This window comes from Gopherus flavomarginatus, chromosome 8 (genome assembly GCF_025201925.1).
Source record: "Gopherus flavomarginatus isolate rGopFla2 chromosome 8, rGopFla2.mat.asm, whole genome shotgun sequence".
In the NCBI taxonomy this organism is placed as follows: domain Eukaryota; kingdom Metazoa; phylum Chordata; order Testudines; family Testudinidae; genus Gopherus; species Gopherus flavomarginatus.
In genome coordinates, this window is record NC_066624.1 from 79,264,297 (window position 1) to 79,280,332 (window position 16,036).

General features: G+C 43.3%; 1 protein-coding gene across 10 annotated transcripts in view; it reads left to right on the forward strand.

The window, feature by feature from the left end:
- The window catches only part of RHBDD1 (rhomboid domain containing 1), a 140,512-nt gene that overhangs the window by 44,657 nt on the left and 79,819 nt on the right, over positions 1–16,036 (forward strand). For 5 of the 10 annotated variants that reach the window (XR_007775784.1, XR_007775785.1, XR_007775786.1 and 2 more), the window contains exon 7: positions 3,128–3,247. The exons of 1 other annotated variant lie outside the window; for it this stretch is intronic. Coding sequence is in view for 5 of the 9 variants with exons in the window: in XM_050964124.1 (XP_050820081.1) it covers positions 3,128–3,247 (120 nt within the window). In the remaining 4 variants the exon portion in view is untranslated. Of the gene's footprint in view, positions 1–3,127; positions 3,248–10,828; positions 13,324–13,343; positions 15,825–16,036 lie in introns of those variants that run through there. 4 more of the 10 variants (XM_050964121.1, XM_050964123.1, XM_050964125.1 and 1 more) reach the window with 3 other exon arrangements.

Consider the following 16,036-nt stretch of genomic DNA (forward strand, 5'->3'; position numbering starts at 1 on the left):
TAAGTCTATATTATATAACTAAACTGTTGTTGTATATAAAGTAAATAAGGTTTTTAAAATGTTTAAGAAACTTCATTTAAAATTAAATTAAAATGCAGATCATATCAAAGCCCTTGCTTTTCGTTTCTGAGATTTCCAGTGTCTGGCACATATTTAGATACTTTTAAGCTGCATACAGGCTTCTGAGTGATCAGTTGTTAATCGGCTCCAAGAGGGACTGAGGACAGATTTCATGTGTAGAAATACCTGCTCACACAGGTATGTGGATCCAAATGCTGAAAGCGTTGCAAACGCAATTTTCTTCAAACAGTAAAATTGCACTGGCAGGGACGTCCAGCAGGTCAGAATAGAGGCCCCATGATCTCTCTCGGTAGCTTCAAGTGCACTCTGCAGCTCTCCAAACTTTGATACCCACAATTCTGAGCTTTTTAACTGAATGAGCTGCATTTCGAAATCTTCAACACCCATCCACTGAAATACAGACAAATCCAAGTTGCTTTCGTTGAACTTTTCAGGTTTAATTAGAAAAGAAAGTATTGGGCCACATTGCTGGAAATCTTGAAATCTGTCAGAAAATTCTGATTCCAGTTCTTGCATGTACATTCCAATCTCATCAACACTGACAGTGCAACGTGTCAATAGCTCTTTTATGTGTTGGAAGTAATGGAAAATCAAAATTCAAATATCCCGAGAAATTGCTAGTTTTACAACAAATGCCTTCCAGACTTCATAAAGATCCAGAACTGTTTTCCCTGCACCTTGGAGACAGAGTTTGAGTTCTTTTAGGTGAGCGGTGATGTCAGTTAGAAACATGATCTTACACAGCCATTTGGCATTATCCAGTTCAGGGTAGTTGTGCTTTTTCCAACAAAAAGTCCACCAAATGTTGCTGTGAAGTGGAATTTATAAGCACCGTCCATCTCTTCTAGCAGTGCTTGAAACTGTCTGTGAGTCAGAGCAGATCGAGCAACAAGGAAATTCACAATTTGCACCACTGTATTCATCAAATTATTAAGCTCTGAATTAGAAATTTTAGCACACAGGTTTTCTTGATGGATAATGCAGTGAAATTTGGCTGTTGGGCAGCTAATTTGACTTTAAGTAACTTTACAAATGCCTTCTGTTTTCCAACCATGGCAGGAGCACCATCTGTTGTCACACAAAATATTTTTCTGATGTCAACTCCTTGTTCTTCAAAATGGTTTACAAAGCTTTCCACTATATCTTCCCCCTTGGTTGTGCCATGCAGGGGTTTTAGGCAACAGAGTTCCTCTTGGATTCATCGGAAGCACAGTATCTTTCAACAACTGCCAAATGTGGAACGTCGTTTATATCCACACTCTCATCCACTGCAACACTAAACACTGCTTAGTCTTTTAATGCAGTCGTCTGCTTTTCGTTAATGTTGTCTGCCATTTCGCTTATGCGTGTCTCAACTGTTCTGGCAGAGACAGGCAGTTCTTTTGTTCTAGATACGATTCTATCTTTATTTGGCAAATCATTGAACAAAACCTCTGAACAGCTGAGAGAAACTTTTTTTTATATTCCCCATCTATAAACAGCTTTCCATTTTTTGCAGTGCACTGTGCAATCTTGTAACTTCCTTCTGTTGTTTGATTTTTACTTATACTTAAGCATTTAAAACACTGCTTTTCTCCTCATATCCTTCTACTGCCTTTTTGATCGATCCGGTCTTGTCTGCTTCATCAAGAAAGGTTTTCTTGTGCTTCATTTCAAAATGTCGTCGAACACTTGATGTGCGACAAACAACACTTTCACAACAGAAAGCACAAACAGCATGGTCCTTCTTTTGAATAAATCCAAATGTGACTGTCCAAGAAAGCTGAAATGAATGGACTTCTAACTTCGCTTTCTTAGAAGCTGACATTTTGTCAAAGGTAACCCTCAACTCTCAGTGGCGGGGGGGAAAAATCACAACAGAAGGCACGCACAATGTCAAACGCAGTGTGCTGTTCCACATGGCGTGGTATAAGCAGCAAATCAGGACTTAAAAATTGTTCAAGCACCACTGGGATATTTTTAAGGTGGGGGTGCTGAGCTGTGCCCTCTCTTGCTTCTTTCTGCACCCCTCACTGCCCCAGGCTGAGGGCAGTGGGCCACAGCTGGGGATGGCTGCAGAGCGCAAGGCTGAGGCCAGGAGCAGAGCCCTGGGTCGGCGGCCGGGACCCTAGGCCAGCAGCAGGCTGAGCGGGCCAGTGGACGGAACCCCAGCTGGCAGCAGAGTGCCGCTGAAAATCAGCTCACATACTGTCTTTGGTATGAGTGCCATAGGTTGCTGACCCCTGGATTAGTCTCTGAGTACTCAAGTGAGGGTTGGTGGTTGATGGTAAGAACGGACCACAAGTGGTGGCTGGGATGTTAAAGAAGATCTAACAGTGAGGGGTTTCCTGGATCTGGCTGTGAATATCATGCTAATTTTCACTCATACTCTGTACAAGTAGCACAGTGCTATCAGTAGGCTTGTACAGCAGCAGTTAGATATTAAATTCTGGATTATTGTGCAAATTGCAGGGTTTTCTGGCAGGAGTTTGAGCCAGGGATTTTTTAGGTCTCAAAAACAATTCTGAAAAGTTCTGATGGTTGCAAACATTGTGGGCTGGGGACTGTGGAGAGAAGTGAAATGAAGTGCAGGTAAAAAGGTGCCTGAAAGGTAACTGAAAATTCAGTTTAGTTCGGTTTTATAACTCTGTCACATTAATATGGTCTCCAGTTCTTGGCATTTAAATTTTAAAAGGAGCTCATTAAAACTCAGCCTTTTAATTTTAGAGTAAAAGTCTTTTATTAAAATGGAGCATATTATTGTACTTTTATAAACCATGAAGTAGTTAAAAAATTTTGAATACATTTTTCTTTAAAATATTAATTACTGGAGGCCTTGCCTGCCACCATAGTCTATCATTTATAACATACAAAACTGGCAAACAGTTTGTTTTACTGCATATATGCTTGTAGCAGATTCTTTATTAATCACATTTTTCCCCCTCTGAAACTTTTCTAATTCAAAAGGAAAACCTGCTTGAGGCAATGATAGACAGTAAAATCAAATATTTTGTGCAATGCCAGCATTTTATTTATTTATTTTAGCTTTTTTGTTCTCATTCTATAGGGTATTCTAGACACCCAAGTTACCCATACAACACACCAGGGGACTACAACATGTACACTGGTGGGCTTACTGAAGAGGAACAGTTTGAAAGGGCATTGAGAAACAGTCTTCACGACAGAGGTAGGAATTTTTTAGCATTGGATATCCTAAGCTATCGTTTATCTTGACAGAGAGTGATTCATTCCGAGTTCATAATTTTCAAATTATAGGAAGTAAACAGTCCTTTTACAAGCAAAATCAAGAAAAGTTGCTTGAATGAATTTTCACAGTATGGAGTGTGATGCTATACTGGATAAAGTTCCCCATTCTGTAAATATGGCTTATACTGATCATTAGTAAAATCAACAAGGAGTCCTTGTGGCACCTTAGAGACTAACAAATTTATCTGAGCATAAGCTTTCATGGGCTATAACCCACTTCATCACATGCATGGAGTGGAAAATACAGTAAGCAGGTATAACTATATAGCACATGAAAAGATGGGAGTTGCCTTACCAAGTGGGGGGTCAGTGCTAACGAGGCCAATTCAGTCATGGTGGGTGTGGCTCATTCCCAACGGTTGATGATAAGGGGTGAGTATCAACAAAGGGAAAATTATTTTTTGTAGTGGCCCAGCCACTCCCAGTCTTTATTCAGGCCTAATTTGATGGTGTCACATTTGCAAATTAATTCCAGTTCTGCAGTTTCTTGTTGAAGTCTGTTCTTGAAGTTTTTTTTGTTGAAGAATGTCCGCTTTTAAGTCTGTTATTGAGTGTTCAGGGAGATTGAAGTGCAGAATTCTTAATGTCTGATTTCTGTCCATTTATTCTTTTGCATAGAGATTTCCAGTACATGGCAGAGGGGCATTGCTGGCGCTTGAGGCATATATCATATTGCTAGATGTGCAGGTGAATGAGCCCCTGATGATCTGGCTGATGTGATTAGGTCCTATGATGGTGTCCCTTGAATAGATATGTGGACAGAGTTGGCAGCAGGGTTTGTTGCAGGGATTGGTTCCTGGGTTAGTGTTTCTGTTGTGTGGTGTGTAGTTGCTGGTGAGTATTTGTTTCAGGTTGAGGGGCTGTCTGTAAGCGAGGACTGGTCTGTCTTCCAAAGTCTGTGAGAGTGAGGGATCATCCTTCAGCATAAATTGTAGATCCTTGATGATGTGCTGGAGAGGTTTTAGTTGGGGGTTGTAGGTGATGGCCAATGGCGTTCTGTTATTTTCTTTGTTGGACCTGTCCTGTAGTAGGTGACTTCTGGGTACCCTTCTGGCTGTCAGTCTGTTTCTTCACTTCCCCACGTGGATATTGTAGTTTTAAGAACGCTTCATAGAGATCCTATAGGTGTTTGTCTCTGTCTGAGAGATTGGAGCAAATGTGGTTGTATCTTAGGGCTTGGCTGTAGACAATGGATCGTGTGATGTGGTCTGGATGAAAGCTGGAGGCATGGAGGTAAATATAGCAGTCAGTAGTTTTCCGGTATAGGGTAGTGTGTATGTGACCACCGCTTGTTTGCACTGTAATGTCCAGGAAGTGAATGTCTTGTGTGGACTGGTCCAGGCTGAGGTTGAAAGTGTGGTGGAAATTGTTCAAATCCTGGTGGAATTCCTCAAGGGCCGCTTTCCCATGTCTCCAGTGTCCCTGCCTGCAGGTATATGGGACCTTGGGGAGCAATTACCACACAGGTGGGGTGCCAATTAATTTCTTTATTAAAGGAAAAAGGAAGTGGTGGGAATTTAACAATGAAATGCGATGGGATGGGGTGTATAAGGTGTTTACAATAGACAATGATAAGGGGAGGGTTCTTACTGAACATTGTAGGGAGTTTTAACAGTGGGGTACAGTAAGTGGGGTTCAGCACAATGGGGTACAGTCAATAAGCAACTCAACTTTATATAGGAACAACTCTAGATACAGTGTGGAATGGAAAATAAAATGGTAGCTTCTATATAAAAATGGTATACAAAGTATATTAGAAAAATGGAGGCAACTAATGGGGTGTTATAACCACAAGTAAAATGTGAGTCACAGTGTAATAATACAATATGGGTGTTAAGTAAAATTATGCAATGTAGAAAATTCCTGACTTAATTTGTGAGGCTGTGATAGCAAGAGTGTACCTAAAAGCTGGGTCAAGAAGCGGGAGTGGGAGGGGAGTGAGTGATTAGTGGTAACTAACGAGAGGAGAGTGCAGCTGCAAGCAGCGAGAGACTCTGAAGCCCTGTGGGGTGAAGCCCAGAGCAGCAGTCTTCAGGAGCCTGCGGGCTGGAGGTACGGGAGACAAGAGCAGCTGGAGCGCACTTAAGGGGAGTCTGGGAGCAGCAAGAGGGGAGGGTGCTGAACGTGTAAGCGATGGGAAGGCACGTGGAGAATGAGGGAGACGGCTAAGGGAAGAAGCAGGTTGCAGCAGCGGAGAGCACTTCAGGGAAGTTGCGGAGCAGCGGGGTGAAGACAAACGGAGCAGTGTGATGGTGATCTTCGGTAGGGGAGGGGCAGCGGAGGAGCGGGGGCACGAACACAGGGGATACAGAGAGAGGCAGCAGAGAGGTGTAAAGAAGGGCTAGAGGGACATCCAAAAAAAAAAAGGGAAAGAAGCGGCAAAGGGTTTGGGAAGTTACACGGGGGGGCGGGGGAAGCGGAGCAGCAAGGGGTTACAACAGGGAGACACGGAGAAGCACACAGAGGGGGAGATTGGAGCGGGGGAAAAACAGACACGGGAAAGTTCAGGGAGAGATTGGGACAGCAGGAAGACGAATTCAAGCAGTAAAAATCTTATCTATCCTCTAACTTAATTAAACTTATATAAATTACAAGCAGCTTATACAAAGTAATAAAACAGGTACAGAATACAACCAGGCAATGGTTTTTTTTAAATCTATCTTAATCAAGGACTAGGCAAAACAACAAATATCACAATTCTAAGCAAACTATAACAAGCAACTATACAGAGCAACAAAACACCAAACTATAACAAGGGAGGTGAAACTTACAAGCTCTACAATCTTAGCAAACTATGACTTATTAAACTAAAAAGCAAAACCTACGGTGCACCTTATGCTATGGGGAAGTCACAGAGAGCAGAGTGGTATGTGCCCAGGATACAGCTCCCAAGGCAGCCCCCAAGGAAGCCAAGGGATGGTGGCTGCAGCAGTGGATACAGCTGAAAGCAGGGAGCAGAGCTTAGCAGCAGCACAAGTTTATTTTTAGCAGCAAAGCGCAGGGGAGTTTAAAAGAGGTTTTAAGATACAGACCAAGGTTTAGCTTGAGTCTGTGTGCTAGGGAAACAGAGCCAGCAGCTAAAGTAATAAAATAAAAGTATGGAAAGTTTTACAGAGGGATTCTTACCAGTCCCCAAGGCAGCAGCAAAGGCAGAAGCAGCAGTAACATCAGAAGAAGCAAGGAGGGTTTGGTACGGTCTTAATAATCAGAAGATCTCTCAGGCACCAATTCGTTCTTCGTGGGGGGGGGGGTGAAAACCGGGGGTACGCTCAAAAATAAAACAAGAGCAGAGAAAGGACCCCCCAAAACCCCTGGCTGATTAGACCAGGCAGCAATGCAGGAACCTTTCTGATGTTTGTTTCAAAAATGTCTGTTTTTAATGGCAAACTTAGGCAGTTTCCCGCCAGTGATCCTGATATGCTCCCTCTGTCACAGGGGAGGAGGCACAGGGAAAAACTGCAGGTGAGCACAGAGACATGCCTGGGCAGAGTCCTGTGCAATAGGTTACTCAAAAGCACATGAGGCCTATGACTCATGCCCAGGATCTTAAAAACACAATAGGTCTTGCTGCTCTGGACATTGCCTGCCCTACACCAAGCCCAGGTTCAACAAGATGATAACAGGACTAACCCTTTTAACAGGGCAGTGGTCCCACTTAGCGCGCAGCACAAGTGGCCATCCCTTTGAGAAGGGCAATGGCTCTTGGTAAACAACTTAAGGGGCCCTCCGTTTGAGAAGGGCAGTGGCCCTGGTAAACAACTTAATAGCCAGGGAAGGGCGGCCACAGGAGGAGAACACAAACAAAATGAAATATGGGGACAGCTGTAAGAAACAAAATGGAATAGGGGGATAGCTGTAACAGACATCCAGATGATGAAGATGTCATCAGTGTAGTGCAAGTAGAGTAGGGGCACTAGGGGACAAGAGCTGAGGAAGCATTGTTCTAAGTCAACCATAAAAATGTTGGCATACTGTGGGGCCATGTGGGTACTCATAGCAGTGCTGCTGACTTGAAGATATAAATCACAAAGCTCAGCCACCAGGTTTGCCGTGACATTATTGGGGATACCATTCCTGACGGCTTGTAGTCCATCTTTGTGTGGAATGTTGGTGTAGAGAGCTTCTACATCCATAGTGGCTATAATGATGTTTTCTGGAAGATCACCTGTGGATTGTAGTTTCCTCAGGAAGTCACTGGTATCTGAAAGATAGCTGGGAGTGCTGTTAGCATAAGGCCTGAGGAGACAGTCCACATAGCCAGACAATCCTGCTGTCAGGGTGTCAATGCCTGAGTTGATGGGGCATCCAGGATTCCCAGGTTTATGAATCTTGGGTAGCAGATAGAATACCCTTGGTCGGGGCTCTAGAAGTGTGTATGTGTGTAGATTTGTTCCTGTGCTTGTTCAGGTAGTTTCTTGAGTAGATGGTGCAATTTCTTTGGGTAATCCTCTGTGGGATCAAAGGATAATGGCCTGTAGAATGTGGTGTCAGAGAGTTGCTTAGAAGCCTCTTTTTCATACTCCAACCTGTTCATGATGACTACAGTACCTCGTTTGTTAGCCTTTTTTATTATAATGTCAGAGTTGTTTCTGAGGCTGTGGATGGTGCTGTGTTCTGCACGGCTGAGGTTATGGGACAAGTGATGCTGCTTTTCCACAATTTCATCTCGTGCACATCAGTGGTAGCACTCTATGTAGAAGTCCAGATGTTGTTTTGACTGTCAAGAGGAGTCCATGCAGAATCCTTCTTCTTATAGCATTGGTAGGAAGGTTTCTGTGGGTTCGTGTGCTGTTCAGTGGTGTGGTGGAAATATTCCTTGAGTCAGAGACCGTGAAAGTAGAATTCCTGGTCACCGCAGAACTGTATCATGTTCGTGGGGGTGGTAGGGCAGAAGGAGAGGCCCCAAGATAGGACAAACTCTTCTGCCAGGCTAATACTATAGCTGGATAGATTAACAGTATTGTTGGGTGAATTAAGGGTACCACAGTGGTGGTCCCCTGTGGCATGTAGAAGTTTAGATTGTTTAATGTCCTTTTTCCTCTTTGGAGAAGCCAAGTGTGTGTTGTAAATGGCTTGTGTAGTTTTTGTAAAGTCCAGCCATGAGGAAGTTTGCGTGGAAGGTTGTTTTTTTTATGAGAGTCTCCACTTTTGAGAGCTAATTCTTGATCTTCTCCTGTTTGCTATATAGGATGTTAATCAGTGGTTCCGCAGTTTCTTTGAGAGTGTGTGGCATAATGTCTCACCATAGTCTGCGTGGTATGTTGATTGTAATGGATTTTTTACCTTCAGTCCTTTTGATATGATGTCCATCTGTTTACCTTTGGAAAGGAAGATGATGTCTGTCTATATCTGAACGAGTTGATGGATTTCCACTTCATACAGTCAACATATCACACAGACTTAAAAGTGGCCATTCTTCAACAAAAAAACATCAAAAACAGACTTAATTGAGAAACTGCAGAACTGGAATGAATTTGCAAATGTGATACCATCAAATTAGGCCTGAATAAAGACTGGGAGTGGCTGGGTCACTACAAAAAAATAATTTTCCCTTTGTTGATACTCACCCTTTCTTGTCAACTGTTGGGAATGGGCCACACCCACCATGATTGAATTGGCCTGTTGCCTTGGTTGCCTTACCAAGTGGGGTTAGCACTGACCCCCTACTTGGTAAGGCAACTCCCATCTTTTCATGTGCTGTATATTTATACCTGCCTACTGTATTTTCCACTCCATGCATGTGATGAAGTGGGTTATAGCCCACAAAAGCTTATGCCCAAATACATTTGTTAGTCTCTCTAAGGTGCCACAAGGACTCCTCGTTATTTTTACTGATACAGACTAAGATGGTTACCCCTCTGAAACCTGTCATAAATTGTTAGGGCTCCGTGTTTGTCACAGAGATGGCAGAAATTGTGGATTCCGTGACTTTCTGCGACCTCTGTGACTTCTGCAGCGGCCAGTGTGGCTGACCCCAGGGGTGCCCAAGCAGCTAGCCCTGGGGACAGCCACGCTGGCTGCTGCTGGAGCGGCTCTGCAGCCAGCTGCTGGGGTGACCCTACAGCCAAACACACCAGCTGCTGCTGGAGTGGCTAGCGGCCCCAAGCAGCTGGTCCTGGGGACCACCCAAGCAGCGGACAGTGCAGTTGGCCCTGGGGACTGCCTGAGCAGCAGTCCAGGGGGAAGCTGGAGCCACCGGAGTTCAGTGGCTCCTGGCAGCGATCATGGGGGGCCAGAGCAGCAGCTGGCCCCCTGGAACTCCCCCCTCCCACGGCACAGGGCTCTTCCTCCTACCCCCTGCCCACAGCTGGTGCCATGGGCTCACCTCTCTTCCCCCCTGGCAACACCCCTCCCATGCCCCAAGAGTCAATCGGGGTATATATGGTATAAGTCATGGACAGGTCTTGGGCCGTGGTTTTTTGTTTCTTGCCCTTGACCTGCCCATGACTTTTACTAAAAATACCCATGATTAAATTGTAGCCTTATTCATTGTTTATAGATGTATGACCTTATTCTTGGCCTATTAAAAATATGATTAGTTCATGCTCAGTTTACCACATGATTCAGATCACTCTGTATCACTGACCTGTCCTCTTTTTTGTTTACTACTCCCTCAATTTTTGTGTCACCTACAAATTTTTGTCAGTGATGATTTTATTTTCTCCCGGGTCACGGATACAAATGTTAGAAACCATAGGGGTAAGATCTGATCCTTGCAGGACTCACAAGAACACAGCCACTCGATGATTCCCCGTTAAAATTACATTTTGAGACCTATCAGTTAACCAACCTTTAATCTATTTTAGCATGTGCCATGCTGATTTTGTATTGTTCTGGTATCTTAATCAAAATGTCATGCAGCACCAACTTTAATGCCTTACAGAAATCTAAATATCAACATTATTACCTGATATAAGATCAGTTTGACAAGATGTGTTTTCCATAAACCCATGCTGACTAGCATTAATAATATCATGCTCCTTTAATTCTTTATTAATTGAGTCTCATATCAGCCATTCCATTGTTTTCCTCAGAGTTCACGTCAGGCTGATCAGGCCTATAATTAGCTCTGTTGTCCTTTTTACCCCTGTAAATACAGGCAAAGCACTAGCTTTCTTCCAAGCTCTGGAACTTTCCCAGTGTTCCAGCACTTACTGAAAAGTTCCCTACTGTGACCTTTTTTCTCATTTGTGGAATTATGGCATTCTGGGCATCTAGTAAAATATTTTAAAATGGTGTCCTGTTACCATTCACTTTTTTCTGTTTAAATTCTTTCTCCCAATAATTGTTTTCAGTTTTATGAAATTTGCCTTTTTAGAACACCAAGTATACTTTCCAGAGCCAGACTGTTGTTTTAAGTACTATATTTGAGGCAATCTGAGAAAAATGTTTATAATCAAAACAGTTCTAGTCCAAGCAGTTTTTACTTGCAGAAGATATTGAGTGCCTCAGATTGCAGGTAGTCTGAATGCACTTCTGTGAATTTGTCCTCTCTTGTCAGCAGCTTTGAGTTTGTATGCATATGCTACACAGGCCTTGGGGGTACTGAACCCAAGTAAAAGACTCGAGAAGAAAAGGATTGGATGAATGTCATATTGATCTTTGAACAAAAGGAAGATGCCACTTGATGATAATAGGTCAGCGCCTTCCTTCTGCCTCCTAATGAATAATTAACCTTTTTGTGCTCTGGCACATTCCCCTGCTGGAGTATTCATAAAATTTTGCCCTTCTTATCTTTATGCCTGCAAGACTAGTTTTATATTTTTACTCGTGCCAGAAACATTTCACATGTAGCAACTTGTGATTGTGCTTTGCTTCACCTAGTATGATTGCTGAATAGTCACACATTCAGATTTTGTGAGACTCTTCCGTGAACTTGTCTTTTTACAGACACACTTACACAACTGCTTAATTTTTTAATGATCTTGATGGAAATTATCAGACAGATTTGTCTGAAAAAACAACCACATCAGTTGATAAATGTTTTCATTCCATGCCATGAAGTGTGAATACATGAATAGTTCATTTTCCAGAAACAGAAATAAAGGACCATCGTAATCTGATATCTAATTTTGATATTCTGGATTAGGTACAGATAAAAGTAGTTACTTAATGTATGTTAGAGGACAAATATTACTTTTCCCATAAGCAATATTCCTGGGGGGATTCTGTGCCAAAAAATTAAAAATTCTGCAAAATTCATTTGTCAAAATAACACAATATAATCACACCAGTTTCAATTATTTTGGTAATTTCTTTCAAATACCTATCAACAAATTATGTCTGTAACAATACAGGCATGAAAAAAGATCCAGAAAATGTTTTTTGACAGATTCCTTACTAGGCATATTAATATAGAACTTTGAGTAATAATTCATTTAAACTACAAAGTGGGAACATATTTCCTGGACCCCTCAGAAGCAATGCAAAGGCTTCGGGGAACCAGGGGTAACGGAGGAGCTGAGGGAGAAGGAAGTAATTGCTGGGAAAGCACCTGGGAGTGAACCTGGAGGGTTGTTGGGTGTGGGTGGGAGAAATATGGAACAGGTGTCTTTTGGGTTGAGGGGAAGGAATCTCCCCCATGCAGACCCTGGCTGACCCCTAGCCTCTCCCTATCAGTCAGGCACATCTGTCTCGTCCCAATATGGCCCTACACTCCTTCTCCCCCATTCCCATGTGTCCCTGCACCCCCACTCAGCCACCCCTCCTCTTCCTTCCCCATGTGGTCCTGAACCCCATCCCCCTGTCCCCATGTGTCCCTGCTTCTCCTACCTCCATGTCGCCCTTCACTCCCTCATCCCCATGTGTCCCTGCATCCCCAGTCCCATTCAGCTCCCATTTCAGTCTGTCCCCCCCACTAGCCCTTCTGAACCCCAGTCTATGTGACCCCCCCAGCACCCCTATGTGCCCCATTCTGTTTGTCCCTCTCCCCATATCCAGTGCTTTCCCACCATCCTAGCCCTGCAGGAAGGGCGCTGCGCTCTCTCCCTATTGGCTGCTGACTTCTACAGCCCATGAGTGGTGAGCTAGCTGCCTTTATTCTGGCACTACAGCATCCCCTGGTGGGTGAAAGGTGTAACTGCAGTGCCTCGCCGGCAGAATATATTTTCTGAGGAGATAAAAAGTCTGCAGGTCATATGAATTCTGCGCATGTTCAGTGGCACAGAATTCCCCTAGGGCTGCCTTTCCAGTAGGGGAATAGGCATGACTTGTCACCCTGCTGTTTTCCTGCTGCAGAGGAAGGTAATGGCTCTTTGCTACACCAGTGACTTGAACAACTTTTCTTGGAGAGCAATTGCAGCTGTTTGATTCCCACCAGAAGTATAGTAAGAAGCACCCAGCTAGTTTTCTGTGCCTTCCCAAGATGGTTAAGAAAAATGCTGGCACAAGGGGTATGAAATGTACAGTCTGTCATTTTTACACAATCTCTGTCAGTTGTTGGTTTCCTTTAGCCCTCCAGTGACCACCTACATCCCAAGGTTAGATTGCAGGAAGCTCCTCTATCTCCCATTCAGCTCACCAACTTACAGAAGCAGCTCTGTGGTACAGAACAGGCTCCCATTACCCTTCCCTCCCTGCTCCAACCAACTTCATTGGCTCCTACAGCCGTTACCTTCCCCTTTAAATTCAGCTAAAACGTGAGGTAATGTTTTCATCTCAAATAGCATTTTTGAGTTGACATACATTTTAATCCCTCCTTGAGCTCATTCTCCAAAGTATATCTTCCTCCAAAGCAGATCCTCCTCTTCCCCCATGTTCTCAACTAGGTGGATATCTGCTTATGGAAGAGGCAGTGTCTTTCAGGAATCTTTCTTGGGTGCCTCTTAGGTCACGCCTATATATCTGGAAACATGCACAAGACCAATGTTTCCTCCTTATTGGCAGGCTTCCTTACCCCCAAGAAAATTCTCTCAAAAATCAAAGAAACACAACACCCATCTCTCTCTCCCCTGAATCCTCGGCTCCTTGGTGTCAGGTTTGAAGTCTTGTCTTCTATTTAATTCCTGCTTCAACAGGGGAATCTACTTTCCAAAGGACATTGAAATCTCCTCCTCTCTCTGCTTGCACTTCAAAAGTCTCTGAATCTGAAGACAATGACTGTATCTTATGCCTGAGAACATTAGTGACCAGATTAACTTCAAGGGAAGTGTTGACAAGATCATAGTTTTCTTCTAGTCAAAATAATAACATCTCAAAATGAAATATAAAAAGGATATATCAACTCTGAACCCATGGAGAAGATTGTGGACTCTGAATGAAAACACCTATGGTGAAAACCTGGCCCCACTGAAGTCAATGAGAGTTTTGCAGTTGCCTTCACTGAGGCCAGGATTTGACCCCTGAAGTGTGACGGCTCAGTTTTAGGAATATAGGCATTTTTGACAGACTGGATCATACCTGGGGTCTGTCTAGAACTAATGTCCTGTCTCTGACCATCACTAATGCCAAGATTCTTCAAAGAAGGGTGGAAGAAATCTCTCAATAGGCAAATATCCTTTGTTAATCTCGCCCCTCCCCCATATTAGGTTTAATCCTAATCCCTAATTGTTACATTGTGTTAAATCCTGAAGCATGAGATTTATTGGCATTAAACTATTAAAACTCTGGTTTATTTTTATCCATTTAAATTGTCCAGTTCTTTTTTGAATTTTGCTAAGTCTTTGGGCTCTTCAATTCTTCTGTTCTCTCTCAGGAAAAAAGAATAGGGATGGTCTTGTGGTTGAGACTGCATTGGTACTCAGGAAATCTAGTTTCAATTCTGAGCTCTTTTATAGACTTCCTGTGTTACCTTAGGCAAGTCATTCAAGCTCTCTACACCTTAATTGCCTATATGCAAAATGGGAATAATAATATTCTGTCTTCTCTGTATAGGTAATAAGCTTAATTCAGGCTCCATTTGATGTCATCCAACTCTTAGGAGAATGTTGGAAAAAACCTCAAGTATTCCAAATTTATTAAAACAATTCTGTCTTATTCCTTAAGATAAAATCATAATGCATATTCCCAAGAAGGCAAAGTTGATTAAACTGCACAAATGGCCATGTGCTATATTATGAATTACACATAAAGGACCAGAGTCTGATATCCTTATATCAAGTAACATCTTACTCTGCAAGTAGCTCTATTAAAATCAGAGGCTATTCTCAAAGTAAGGTATTATTTACTGCGAGTAAATGTGTCGGTATCTGATCATAAATCTTTAATTTAAAAAAGAGGGGTCTATATGTAGGTTTGGTAGAATTTGATTTTTTAAATTTTTTTTTGGCAATTTCAACACCACAGATTTGTTAAAAAAATAATTGATTGTAACTATTGTTACAGCATTGGAAATTAAGGGGGGATAGGGTAAATGTTAGGATTAGTGCATGGCTGACACTGGGGATGCAGGGAACTCCCTGTGCGGCCAAGGGTCCCAAGACATGCATGCGTAAAGCGTAGGGAAAGCTATGGTCTTGGTCATGTACCATAGAAACCCTGGCCAGGATTCTATGGAGGATGAGCCCCTGGCTGCAGGGGAGGCCACTCCTCTGCCTGAGGATGGCCCTTGCATTCCTGGCTGGTGAATGAGGGAGCAGGGCTGTGACAGATGGCTCCCTGCAAGTGTGCAGGACTGGTGACGTTGGATCAATGCAGGTGCAAGGTGTGAGGAAGGCTGCGGTCCCGGCAGGGCAAAGCAGAAGAGGCCACTCTACTGCTGAATGACTCCTGCCCAGGGATGGAGCTGTTCAGCAGCGGGGTGACCTCTTCCCTCATCCAGGGGCTCTTCATCGTCTTCCTTGAAGTCCTGGCCAGGAGTCTCTCGTCTACCCACTAGGACCACTGTCTTCTCCACATCTTGTGCCTGCAGAGATCGATTGTCTCACCTGTGCAGCAGTGCAGGGAGCCCTCTGCAACCCCGCTTGGACAGCCCTGCTCCCTCACACCCATGGCAGCAGGGCTATGGAGGGCTCCCTGAGGGACACCCGATCCGTGTAGGTGCAAGGTGTGGAGGGAGGCTACACATGCTAACTGATAGCTGTTTGTTTGGGTTTTTTTTTTATCAGTTTCAGTGAATCAGTTGAAATCCATGTATCCATACAATTAAATGGAATCCTGCCAAGTTTGTATATATACATTGTTGTTGTAGCCATGTTGGTCCCAGGAGATTAGAGAGATGAGTTGGATGAGGTAATATCTTTTACTGGCCTGGTCAGGACCTAAGGAAGAACTCTGTGTAAGCTTGAAAGCTTGTGTCTCACCCACAGAAGTTGGTCCAGTACAAGATATTGCCTCATAAGCCTTTATATATTGTTGTAGTTTTTTTGCTCTGATATTTTATTACAGCACTGATATTCAGCTAATCAATATAATATTCTAATGACCAGAAAATCACAAATTCAGCTACTGCACATGCTTCTTTCTGGAGTTAAAAACAAACTAAAGAAACCAATACACCGCACAGTGTTGTAGCATTAAACAGTATATGGATTTGGGGGGGGGGGTGACAAAAGCTTTAGTGATGGTGTCATAAACAGATAGCTAAGGGTTAATGTCTCTTTCACCTGAAGCACCTGACCAGAGGACCAATCAGGAAACCGGATTTTTTCAACTCTGGGTGGAGGGAAGTTTGTGTCTGAGTCTTTGTTGTCTGTCTGCCTGCTTTCTCTGAGCTTTGGAGAAGTAGTTTCTGCTTTCTAATCTTCTGTTTCTAAGTGTAAGGACAAAGAGA